Source organism: Onychostoma macrolepis, chromosome 21 (genome assembly GCF_012432095.1).
Source record: "Onychostoma macrolepis isolate SWU-2019 chromosome 21, ASM1243209v1, whole genome shotgun sequence".
Taxonomy (NCBI): Eukaryota; Metazoa; Chordata; class Actinopteri; order Cypriniformes; family Cyprinidae; genus Onychostoma; species Onychostoma macrolepis.
In genome coordinates this window covers 2,674,834-2,688,509 of record NC_081175.1, presented here as the reverse complement: position 1 = coordinate 2,688,509, position 13,676 = coordinate 2,674,834, and the positions used below count along the sequence as shown (strand labels likewise).

At 36.4% G+C, this 13,676-nt stretch overlaps 1 protein-coding gene across 8 annotated transcripts in view; it reads left to right on the top strand.

Moving 5' to 3' along the window:
* Positions 1-13,676, top strand: part of rapgef6 (Rap guanine nucleotide exchange factor (GEF) 6) — a 101,744-nt gene that overhangs the window by 3,497 nt on the left and 84,571 nt on the right. For all 8 annotated transcript variants that reach the window (XM_058757667.1, XM_058757661.1, XM_058757663.1 and 5 more), the window contains exons 2-4: positions 10,497-10,567; positions 11,638-11,694; positions 13,121-13,204. In XM_058757667.1, the coding sequence (XP_058613650.1) occupies positions 10,497-10,567; positions 11,638-11,694; positions 13,121-13,204 (212 nt within the window). The remainder of the gene's footprint in view (positions 1-10,496; positions 10,568-11,637; positions 11,695-13,120; positions 13,205-13,676) is intronic.

Sequence of the window (13,676 nt, the reverse complement as noted above, 5' to 3'; positions counted from 1 at the left end):
CCCATCAGGCAAAGCAGCCTGAGGGACGAGGCGGGCGCGTAATGCTATGGAAATTGAGACAAGGAATATTTGTTTTGCTCTTACGTAATACTCGACACACCCATCTGGAAACTTAGTTTCAGAGCAATGAGAGCTGGTGCAGTTTGAGTTTGTGAGTCTGATCAGCAGCTTTCACTGCACTCAGACAATCGGAAATAAAGCGCACACATCCACAGCGCTGCTCACTACCTGTAAACACACACTCGCTGTTCTGGAGAAAGACTTGAGTGCAGCATAAAGCTCTCAATGAAGCACAGATGACCAGCCCTAAACCAGCTTCTCTCGGTTTCTTAAACTCGCTTCCCAAAAATGGCACGGAAGTGACCTGCTTTATCAAACTCGACAACAAGGGTGGCACAGTTTTGGGCCAGATGCCCTTTTTTTTCCCACTAAAAACCTCTTTTAGTGCATTGCAAATGCAAGCCTTTGGTTTTCTGTCGTATTCTGTCGTTGCAAATCCTGCTGATATGTCACCAAGAGCATGATATGTAGCTGGTTAACACAGATGAGGTTCGGTTGAAATTACAAAAATGACTAGTGATGGCCTTGAAAACACCATTAAGGATATTTTTTATCAAATTTATGTAGTTGCAATATAGATCATTTTCAGTTTTTTGTAAAAGAAACAAATTATTTGAATTTACAAACATGTTGGAAATAAAATAATTCACCGTTCAGCTGGTGAGCCATGCAGTATGACGGAAAGATAACGATTTGATTTATTAATTTACTAATTGTCACCCATCCATTAAACGAAGTGATTAATGTCCATTATCCAGTGCTGAATTTCAGGACTGTTGTACATTGACACCGAATGTGACGTTTCTTATACTGACACTTTCTCCAGCCTTTTAATAGAGTAACTAACAAATATTCAATAAATGCACCTGTGAATTGAGTGCAAATTTTTATTACCATTTTAGCCATTAATTTGTCCGTTATATCATAAGCAAGCAGGTTGTTGTGTGCTAGCTAGGCTGTTGTTGATCCACACAGTGTGTGTGTGTATTTCGGGCCTTTTAGCATAAGAAAACACTGAATCACTTACTGACGTGACTGAAGAGCCATGAGTCAAACTCATTCAGCTGCTTGTCATGTGACTCTGTGGGCTAATAGAGATTTCTCATATTGAGCATGTTTGAAGCTCAAGAGCTGTCAGAAGGCTAAAACTAAATTAGAATTTTTTACTTAAAGGGATAGTTCATCCAAAAATGAAAATTCTGTCATTAATTACTCACCCTCATGTCATTCCAAAGATATTTTAAGATATTTTTGATGCATTTTGAGAGCTATTCGTCTCCTCCACGTCACCCTATAGTGCCATTTTGGAGAGCGTCACATATGTAAACAATGTATGCTGTTCTGTGTCAGCAGCACCGTACGTGGATACGCTGTTTACGCTTTGATCTGAACGTAAACAATGCATCCGCATACATACGTTGCATATGTTGTTTACGTATGTTATACTCTCCAAAATGGCGCTATAGAGTGACGTGGAGGAGACTAATTGTTGAATAAAGTCGTTAGTTTTGTTTTCTTTGCGCACAAAAAGTAATCTCGTAGCTTTGTAAATTTACAGTCACATGGATTATTTTAATGATCTCCTTGCTACGTTTCTGAGCCTTGATTGTGTTAGGATCTTTTCTGTCTATGGGAGGATCAGAGAGCTCTCAAACTTCATCAAAAATATCTTAATTTGTGTTCTGAAGATGAACAAAGGTCTTACAGGTTTGAAACGACATGAGGTTGAGTAATTAATGACAGAATTTTCACTGGTTTGAAAATTACTGGTTTGTCCATTAGGCTTAAGAGAGCACAAGCAACTAGAAAACCAAATAAATATCTTAACAAAATGAATATCTTTAATAGAGAAATTAATTTCTTCTCAACAAATCATGAAACAGGTATGTGTTGCTTGACTTTGACGACTCATATCTTCAGCACAGTTTGCAGTGCAGTCTGCAATATTAATAATATTAATTTTTTTTTTGTCTCTTAGAAATGCACATTTGACCGTAGCTTAAGTTGATAGTAGTAGTAGCTTGAGTTAGGATGCAGATGTAAATTTATGTTTGCACAATGTGTTTAAAAGCACAGTTTTTCCTGATGTCCAAACGGAGTGTACAATAGGGCCGGATGAATAATCAAAATAAAACCAAAATCACGATACAGCTTAGTGTGATTATGAAATGGCAAAAGCTGTGTCATATGTCAGACTGAGGCTGTAAACTGACTCCATGTTGAACTACAATGCCAGTAGGTCATGTATGTCCATAAGCTGTGCTGATAAAAGACAAAACCAACATAAGAGGACAGAGAATGAGGTCAAACCTGAAATGTTAGTTTTGCATTGTTTTGATCTCGAGGCATGCTGGGAATGTGAGCCGCTCTTTTTACAGAACTTTTTGATACATCATGGAGACCTTATGAACCGTTCACCAGTTTCCCATTAACTACCTCATAGAAACTACCTAGAATAATCAAACTCCAAAAACCCCCCCAAAATGTTATTACATTAAAGTTATAGTTTGGCTTTGCACAGAATAAACTAAATACGTACTTTATAATATACATAAATACTTTTATTTCGGCAAATACTGTAAAGACAATGTTACAAAAGATCCCCATTTCAGATAAATGCTGTTCTTTTGAACTTTGTTCATCAAAAATCATGAAAAATAAAGTGTTTTCCACAAAAACAACAAAAACAGCACAACTGTTTTCAGCTTTGATAATACTCGGAGATGTTGCTTGAGCAGCAAATCAACATATCAGAATGATTTCTGAAGGATCATGTGACACTGAAGACTGGAGTAATGATACTGAAAATTCAGTTTCAATCACAGAAATAAATTACTTTTTACAATATATTTACACAGAAAAGCGTTAATTTAAATTCTAATAATATTTTACAGTTTTTACTGTATTTTTGATCAAATAAATGCAGCCTTAGTGAGCAGAAGAGACTTCTTTCAAAAACTTTTGAATGGTGAATATTCAGATGATGTTCTGCAGATCAGTAAAGAAGCATCAGGTCGTCTCAATATGCGAAGACTTATTTTGAGAAACGGCATTTCTTAGTGCGATGTGATGAGTGAGAGATTAAAACAGATTCACTGACTCTCTAATCAGTACTAAGCCAACTGTTGTGCTGCAGATTCTGTGTCAATGAAATCGGAGGTGCATTAAACACTGTAACTCTTGTGTAAATACATCTGTGATGCTGCAGCATGAAGATGAGTGACCCGCTGTGTGTCTGTCATTTAGGCTTTAACTGAAATATCACCATCATTCATAGAGAAGTTAACAATGAGCAATGGCAGAGGACTGCATCATTTACACTAGGGATGTAACGATTCACTCAACTCACGATTCGATTCGATTTGCGATTTTGATTTCACGATTCGATTCACGATTCATGATTTTTTTTAAGAAAATGAGATTTAAGACAAATTATAAATTAAATATGTTCTTTTATTATTGCTTGGACAAAATGCTGCACGTTTCTTTGTGAAATTGAAATATAACACTATAATAATATACTAATATAGCACTTGCATATTATTGCTCTTTTGTTGGTTTTGATTGCTTCTATTGTCCTCATTTGTAAGTCACTTTAGATAAAAGCGTCTGCTAAATAACAAAATGTAAATATAATGTAAATGTAAATAACAACTAAACTGAAATTTTAAAACAACCCCCAAATCAAATAAATAAGTAACATAAATAAAAGAAATCTCTTCATAAAAACTAAATAAGGCTTTGTCTGTGCTCTTTCCATTTAAAATTAGAGGCAACCACTGCATTTTAATCATGATCCAAACAAAGATGCTGCATACATGCAGCAGGAGCAGTTTTTAACCTAAATTAGACCGTATAATTTCGAAATTTGAAGCAAAAACAGAATGGTATGACTTCAGTTTTGTGAAATTATACATAGAAACAGCGGACGAGCTGAATGAGACGCAGATTCACTCTCTGCCAGCAGGTGGCGCTTTAAGCGTTTCCTTGGTTTCCGCTGTAAACAAAGCAGCGCTGCACTTATGAACTTTAATATGCATTATACAGAGGCAAGATGCGAAGAAAAATACCATCTAAACTTTTCTAAAGACAGTAAGTTCCCCTCAGACATGCATTCATATAAACTACCCTAATTGAATCGCGATTTGTTTCGCATCTCAACCGATTTGAATCGTCACATATTTGAATCGATTTTCAACCGGCTCACGTTTAATCGTTACATCCCTAGTTTACACGTCAGAGCATGGCTGTTTTAGTGTTGAATTAGCATGATATAGTAATCGTTAGGGCTGCATGATATTGGAAAAAACTCACATTGCGATATTTTGTTTTTCTGCGATATATATTGCGATATGAAAAAAAAAAAAAAATTACCAGATGACTTGAATAGCTCTATATGGGGAATTTTTTTTTTCAAAATCAGTGATTGGGGTCATTTTGTAGGTGAGTAAATCAGCATAGGAAATAAACAAATTACAAGCATAGATAAATATAATAGAACAAAGATACAAATGAAACAGTGCTTTATATTTTTCAGGTAAGTCTAACAGGTAGAAAAATTTAATAATCAAATGTAAAATAACTAGGGGTCGACCGATATGTGTTTTTCAGGGCCGATACCGATTATTACAGACCAAGTGGACCGATAACCGATATTTTTTACCGATATATTATGTCTGATGTAAAAATGAAAATTAATGTCAAAATTAAGAATAACAAGGGCTCTGACAAAAACTGCCTTCCCTGGTGTTGATTGCACTTCTTACTCTTGTCATCCTCCATGCATCCATCTACAATAAGGGTAATATAAAGAGAGAGTTAAAAGTGGGGCCACTGCATGCTTCATGATTAAGCCTATGAATACAGTACTACAGATAAACAGCTTGGGATAATGTAATTATTTAGCTTAAATAATTTACATGTTAGAAATGTATGTGTAATAGCATAACCTCTCATAATTATAATATAATAAGTGTAAGTAATTTAATTGTCTTCATAGATCCATTGTAGAAGTTGTGAAGAAGACTGCAACTATTTTAATTAAACTATAACACTATAACTATAAGCCTGTTATAGGCACACTTGGTTCAATAGCCTAATGAAATGTCGCCCTAATCTTGGCCTGTGTGACAGTATCTTAATCTTGGCCTATGTGACAGTAATTTCGATTAGTTTTAATTTACAGTGCAGTGCAAATGAAGCCATAAAACATTAATTTCAGTTATCTTTTAATCAAATGAGAGTTAAACTCATTTTTTTGGCAAACAAATGGGTTTACCATTAAAATTAAAACATACAGTAGTAGATAAACCGAACTTTTATTTTGACGGGTTGCCATGAGGACCTCTTAAGTTTCTGTATAGCCTATGTAAGTGATATGACGATCGTTTTACGAATATTGTAGAAAAATTCCACACTAAATAGTGACTAAACACGACCCATTAATACATGTTAACCAGGAGTCATTCTCATTTATAATCGCGACATCGTCTGATAAAATAAACATGCATCTAACGTTATACTAAAGAGCGGCTATGCGGTGGTTTTGGCTATATTACTTTTTTGTCTCATGCAGCGCACTGCCTGCGTCTGAGTAAACTAAAACAAAAAAGTGCATAATATTAACAGACGAACTATGCTCATATTTATAATTCCAAACAGTCGCGACGGCCAAATGAATGCGGTGCTTCTCTGCCGCTCGCTGCACAGAACAGACGCAGAGACGCGACGCTGTGCCGAGTCAGATCTCGCTCAAGGCAGCACTGGCGACATCTTCCAACTGAACCATAGGAACATTAAACTGCTGTGAACCAATATACTGTTACATGTCCATTTTCTTTCTCAATTGTTTACCTTCACCTAAGCCATAAGCAACCGTGTTTACAAGGATACATGAATTTTGACATAATTTTGCACAAATTCAGGCACATTTCAGGCACAAATAGACACAGAAGTGAACAGAATTCAGTGTTCACATGCATCTGCGTGGCTCCCACTGTGTCTACACAAAGTTCAAATGATTTGCAACGGTCACATACACATACACATCTACAACTACAGCTTACGCGTTTGTATTTGTGACTCAGTATTGGTGGCTCAGAGTCAGAAGTTCCCGTAAACTCGAAAATATGTTCCATTTTTTCCATAATAAAAATCAAGTTTTGTTTATCATCTGAAATGTACTGTGACTTATATTCCGATGAAATATGAAATAATGAAATATAATTTTAAACGGCATAGAAATATACATATAACAAATCAGTTCAATTATGACATAACATAACATATCAGTTTCTAATGTTTAGAAAGTGACAGACAGAAAACTGATGGTTTAGTACTGCAGTGTATTGTGGGAGCGTACTACGACAAGTCAGAGCATGTAAGGAGTGTGTGCTTTGCATGTTCTGTTTCTCATGTCATTCAGCACACTAGAGCTGTTCCTGTGGCCCAGCATCTGCATCATAGTGTTGTCAAAAATATAGATTTTTTTGATGCATATTGATACTGAAATATTTCAGTAATACTGAAACTGTTTCAGTACTCATTTTGTGCAGCAGCTCTTTCTCGCTCTCTCTTCTCACAGTCTGAGTATTTAAATAAAATAAGTATATGTGACCCTGGACCACAAAACCAGTCATTTTTATGAATTTTTTATGAAATTGATATTTATACACCTGAATGCTGAATAAATCATCTTTCCATTGATGTATGGTTTGTTAGGATCGGACAATATTTAGCCGAGATACAGCTATTTGAAAATCTGGAATCTGAGGGAGCAAAAAGAAAATCGCGTTTAAAGTTGTCCAAATGAAGTTCTTAGCAATGCATATTACTGATCAAAAATGTAAGTTTTGATATATTTACGGAAGGAAATTTACTAAATATCTTCATGGAACATGATCTTTACTTAATATCCTAATGATTTTTGGCATAAAAGAAAAATCTATAATTTTGACCCATACAATGTATTTTTGGCTATTGCTACAAATACACCCCAGCGACTTAAGACTGGTTTTGTGGTCCAGGGTCACATATAGCAGGGTCTGAAAAGAACTTTCATCAGTGTTCTTGAGATGTGTGTTCTTTGCTGAATTCAAGCGCTTCACGCTGGATCTCACAGCGCTGGTCATGCGATCGAGACCAGTCACATAAATGCTTATAGATATTGCCATACTGATGGTCATAAATATGATGCATGAGTGTGACTGAAACAGATGAATAATGTGTTTGTATCGCGAGTCATTGTTTTCACCGTTACGTCTGCAGATGAACAGTGATTGCGTAACTTTCCATCTTCTCCATGGCAGCGGGAAGGTTTGTGTTTCCCGTATGGTTTAGCGTGGCACGGCTCCTGCCCTCTTGACTTTCCATGCCACATGGCACTTTCCTTCCCACTGCGCTGTCGTCGCCTATTTCACTCATTATTCTTCTGATGAAGATCAGTGCTCACGCTCCTCACTGTGAATGTGATTAGTTTAGCAGAAGACAGTCTTGATGAAAACACTTGACAGGCCCCAGGATACATGACCAGCTACGTTCATGCTGCAGAATGTGCCGTCACAGGGCGTTCTGGGTGCTTTCTTACTGGCCCAACTTCTGCTTTCAGTGTGCATATGTGGGTTTTTTGACGTATTTTATTGTCCAGCAGGCAAAACTGGAGCAAAACTGCAGCTTTTTTAATTTGTGTTGGCATTCTTTTCACAATTAAGTGGTACGTTTTGAAAACTCCTGAATGATCACACTTGAAATGCCAGTCATACTTTTAAAACCTGGTCTCGTGCTTTCATTACAGTTGCACATATTTTCTTTCTAGCCATGTATACAAAAACAGGTTTATTAACAGGTTATTACAACATTTGGTTTAATCACCAACACACAACTGTATGATCTTCTTTTAATTTAGTACATTCCTTTAATCAGTTCATTCAGTGGCGATCAATATTTATACATGTTTCTACATGTTTCGAGTCAAGTTCAAGTGCAGCTTGAGCTTTACTATCATTCTGCTATTACACAGACACCTCACAGGACCAGATATATATAAAAGCAAATATAAAAGAAGTAATCAAACCAAACGTCATTTGATTATACAAGCATTTAAAGGAATAGTTCACTCAAATATGAAATTGTGCTGAACATGTGCTCAGCCTCAGGCCATCCAAGATGTAAATGGATTTGTTTCATCATTGGAACGGATTTGGAGAAATTTAGCATTACATCCCTTGCTTTGTTTATTGCAATGACACAGCTTTTTTTATTTTAGAAGATGTTAACTGGTGGACTGGAGTGGTTGAGGATGTTTTTATCAGCTGTTCGGACTCTCGTTCTGACGGCATGTAATACTACAGTTCTCAGACAGTCGAAAAAAAACATTCATGGAAAACCGTGCAAGAAGACAATAAGGGCACGAGGATGTTAATACTCAATATACACAACAATATAAAGATATACAATAAAAGAAATGATGTAGATGCTTCAGACACTTGTAATGTATGTACATTGTATGTGACTCTGGGTAGCAGTCTGCTTGTTTGGTGCGTGCCGGTCGCACCAGAGTTTAATTTAATTGGACCAAACCTGCCCTTACAGTCCTGTGTCACAACAAGCTCCATCCAAAGTCATTTCACCTCTAGAGTGAGCTGTTATACTGTTGGAGACCATGGAGGAATTAAAAAGAAAATCACAAACTATCAGCATTTTCCGCACGGCCGAAAAAATGGTGCATCGTTCCACTTCTAATCTGAAGCAATGATCATGTTTCAAGGTTGCGTTTCAAACACTAGGAGTCATGAGTAGATGGTGTTTTCAGTTCAGATGTTGGTTTACCCATCCATGTCTCTGAATGGATGTTTTGTAGTGAAGTGCACAATGGCTGCTCTGTCCAGTCATGAGTTGAAGTGTGGTGCGGTGGTGGAAGCAGCATCGTCTGTTTCTCTTATTGTCTGTGTTGTATGATCTGTTTTATTTGGTCTTTGTCAGTATTTCCAGCGCTGTGTGAATCACAGGTGGCAGATAAGCCTTTCAAAGATTTGACTAGAATCCAGAGATGAAACCCGAGTATTGATAAGAATATTAAAAGCAGACTTATAAATCAAATACAACCTGCTCAGTGTTACAAGTAACATGAGTTATGTAATCAGATTACTTTTCCCAAGTAACCAGTAAAGTAAGATATTACTTTTTAATTTACAAGAAAATATCTGAGTAACTAAGTAATGCCAGTTACTTTTTTCCCCCATGTATTGACTGACAGCTCTCCTGTCCTCATGTCGAGAGAAATCGTGAATAAGTGCAGAGGAGCTGTGTGCGCTGTGTGAACATGATGTTACTGTTGTTCCAGACTAAATATGAATATGCATTCCATGAGATGCATAAAAACAGTGAGATGCAAACTCAAAATGACGCAAACCTGGCAATAACTAAATGATAAATAACACAAATATGCTTTATGTATTTAAATTACATTTTATCAACCAATATCTTTGCTGCTGAGTTCTGACCTTCAGTGGTGCAATTCAACCTTAGCAAAAATGACTTTAGATAAACATAACATTTGTTTCACTTTTTTATTGCTGAAGAGTATTTAACTTTTCAACATGCAATTAAGCATGGCAGCACATAAAGGTTTGTTTGAGCTGCGCCCTCTACTGTACAAATGTGAATTAATATTTTCTTCAGCCTGACGTGTTTTCATTTCATTTTTGGTGTGAAAGGGCTTTTACATTTGCCAAAAATATAATTTTTTAAAGTAAAAATAAACAAGCAAGCCCAGCCCAGATGAGAAAAAAAACACAAACGTAACATGTTGCATTACGTTCCATAAAAAGTAACAAAGTAATGTAATTAGTTACCTTTTAAGGGAGTAACACAATATTGTAATGCATTACTTTAAAAAGTAACTTTCCCCAACACTGAACCTGATATGATTTATTTAGTTGTATTTCAACATTAGTTTGTTTTTGAAAAGATGAGTATCTGTGGCTAATGCACAACACTGTTTGTTTATATACACCAATAACATTCTGACATTTAATAACGGTGCCATATATTCATGCTGTTGCTCAATAATAATCGGTGGCTAATCATCGATACTAATGATTTGTCTTTGGAGCTTGTAATAGATATACTGTATTTCTCTTATTCAGTGTATCAATGCTGTGTATGATCTCATGCTGCTTACTGGTTACAGTTATCTTTAATGTTCATCGTAATTATTCATAACTGTTTTGAGTTGAATGTTAGTATTGCACACTGCAATTTTGCAATGTAAAATGCACCATCATTTTGCTTCAGCATGTTACTTGGGTTAGAGGCACTTTAAAAATAAATAATGGCAATCTGATCAGCCAATCACAGCGTGAACAAATGGTCCTGATGCTGATCTGAGCTAAGAGAGCATCCGGTGTGGCTCACTAATGTGTGTTTGTCTCGTTTAGGACCTGAACACCATCTACACTCATCTGTTCCACATGGATGTGCTGTGTCACCTCAGAGAACATCAGCTCAGGTGAGACCCACCTCAACATCACAGCCTTCATCTGATCAGAAACAGATGCATCAAATGGTGCTTAACCTTCAGAAAGTGATTATCTGTCAACCTTAGGACATCAAAATATTAGGCCGATATGATCACACTTTCTTTAGTTTGGGGACTAATTCCCACTATTACCTAACTATTAACAATAACTTTTACTTCAATAAACTCCTAATTTGCTGTTTATTAATAGTTAGTAAGGTAGTTGTTAGTTAAGAGATCTAAAATATAATCATACAGAATAAGATATTAATATGTGCTTTATAAATAGGGATGCACCGATACCACTTTTTCCAGAACGAGGCCGATACCGCTACTTTTTTTTTGGTACTTGCCAAAAATTGGTGCAGAATGAGGCACATAATCTAGCACATTTCTCACAGGCTGCTAGTTTCACTTTAAATTTAGATAAAATCCTGCATGCTTGACATTTAAAATGAATGTTGTGGACAGACCAAAAGCAGTTTTTATAAGGGGGTGTTTAACACCAGCAAATTTTTTGTGAAATATTATTACAATTTCCAATAACTGTTTTCTGTGTGAAAATATGATCAAATGTAATTTATTTCTGTGATCAAAGCTGAATTTTCAGCATCATTACTCCAGTCTTCAGTGTCACATGATCCTTCAGAAATCATTCTAATATGCTGATTCGCTGCTCAAGAAACATTTCTGACATTATTAATGCTGAAAACAGTCGTGCTGCTGAATATTATTGTGGAAATCTTGATGCATTTTATTTTTCATGATTATTTGATAAATAGAAAGTTCAAATGAACAGCATTTATTTTAACTAGAAATCTTTCAAAACATTGTAAAACTTTTGACCATTTTAATGCATCCTTGATGATTGTAATGCATCCTTGACAAAAGTATTAATTTCTGTAGTGTACATTCACTTTGAACCGATCACAGGTTTATTCACAGCGGGACGTCAGTTCAGTTGTTCTGGATGGGAGCCCGTGTAGAGCAGATCAAACACTCCCAGACATCATCATCATCACAGCTTTAGTCCTCCTCTCAAACCTCTCTCTGTGTTACAGGTCCATGTGCATGACGGCCAGGTACGAGCGCTATGAGGCTAACAACGTTCTCTTCTAGTAAGTACATCTCTGCATGTTAGTAGTGTTGATAGCACATACTGATAGATAGCAGTTGAATCCAGGTTTATCACCTTTACCTAAAACTGAAACCATTAAAACTGTTTTCATTGCTTTAAAATAAAAACATGAACTGAAATAAAATTTAAAAAAATCAACTAGTCGTCAAGGCAACATTTAGTTTGTTTTGAAGTACTAAAATAACTCCAACTAAGTAAATGCAAACTTTAAAAAAGTAGACATATAAAAAAAAAAAAAAAAAATATATATATATATATAAAACTAAAATTAACTAAAATTAAAGCGAAAACAGAAAGAAAAAAAAATCACAATGACAGCAGTTTACCCTGAACTGGCATTGGGGCCATCGGTGAGATTGAATGCTCAGTTTAGTGAATTAGTCAGTGCGGGAGAATTAAAGCGGAAGTGATGACAGAGAGCAAGTAAATCAAGACAGCACCGACAGAAATCAGACTGAAGGCTGTTCTAATGTTAATTTTGAAAGCTCTCAACATAACTGAAATTCAAAATGGTAAGCAAGCGCTGCTTTGTTTATGTTTCGTTTACCTGCGTATATCACGTATATATCCTTTTTTTTTCGGTTTCTCCTTTTAAATGACGAATATAGACTATTGATTGCTGCTGATATAGACTGTTAACTCCTCTCACACAGTTTGCAGTCGCTGTAGTCTGTGCGGTGTGTTCAAGTGCAGCTTTTTGGTCCAGACGCAGCCAGCAAACACCGTCGGCTTGGTGTGTCGTAGCCTTAATGGTGTATCAGTCAGTGCGTTTACATGCGCCCTCTTAATGCGATTATAATGTGATTCTGGCAATATTGCGATTGAACTTTACCTCATGTAAACACAATACTTCAATGCGATGAAGCTCATAATCGCAGCAAGCATAATCGTATTAACATAGGTGGCGTACGCTGATTTTAATCTAAATATACAGGCATGTAAACACCTTAATCGCATTATAGCTGCTCTGACCAAAGTGTGCATGTGTTCGGCCGACAATGAATGACGTGCAGTAATACACAGATTAGAAACGATGGCGGGGAAGAAAGCATCGTATTTCTATGGCGCCAAATGCATGGAATACAACCATACAAAAGTGTTTTGCATTAGACGTAAATAAATTAAAACAGCAGCCAGTAACACATCTGCTCTTTCTGAGTCCATCATTTGTGCTGTGCAGTGGGATGTGTGAATAACGGCAGTAAAACAATAACCATAATAATGGAAATTGCATGTAAATGGGAGTGAAGAGCTTTGCTCTTGACATGTAAACATCATAATGCTCTGATTATTGGAAATAATCGCATTATTCGTGCACATGTAAATGTAGTCTGTGATACTAACATACACGGCAGCAGACGTCCTGATGTGTGACTGGGCTCATGTGACCTGTGTTTGTGTTCCAGCGCTGACAGCATCTCCACGTGCTGGTACGTCCTGCTCTCGGGCTCAGTGCTGGTCAAGGAGCACATGTATCTGGCGCGATGCTGGTATGTACCTCACTTCACTCTTCCACACGTGTGTGAGCTGACTGCATGGTGAAGTCATGAAGTCATAGGTGTTATGTGTCAGCCAATGATGAGGCTCAAACAGCAGGAGTTTCACTTCCTCGACATGCCTTTCGTTTCTCTTTACTCATTCCAGCACGAGACTTCCCGAGGGTTTAGAAACTCATGTTAACTAGTGCTTAATAAAACAAGGTTTTATTTCAGACACCATTTATATTTCATGTTTTTATATTTCAAGTAGAAAATAATGTTGTTGTTTTTTGTGTGTGTTTTTGGTCACACTTTATTTTAAGGTCCAATTGTTATTAACAAACCATTAACTACGACTTTTGCTTCAGTAAACTCCTTATTTGCTGTTTATTAATAGTTAGTAAGGTAGTTGTTAAGTTTAGGTATGAGGTAGGATTAGCGATGTAGAATATGTGACATTGGACCGAAAAACCAGTCATAAGGG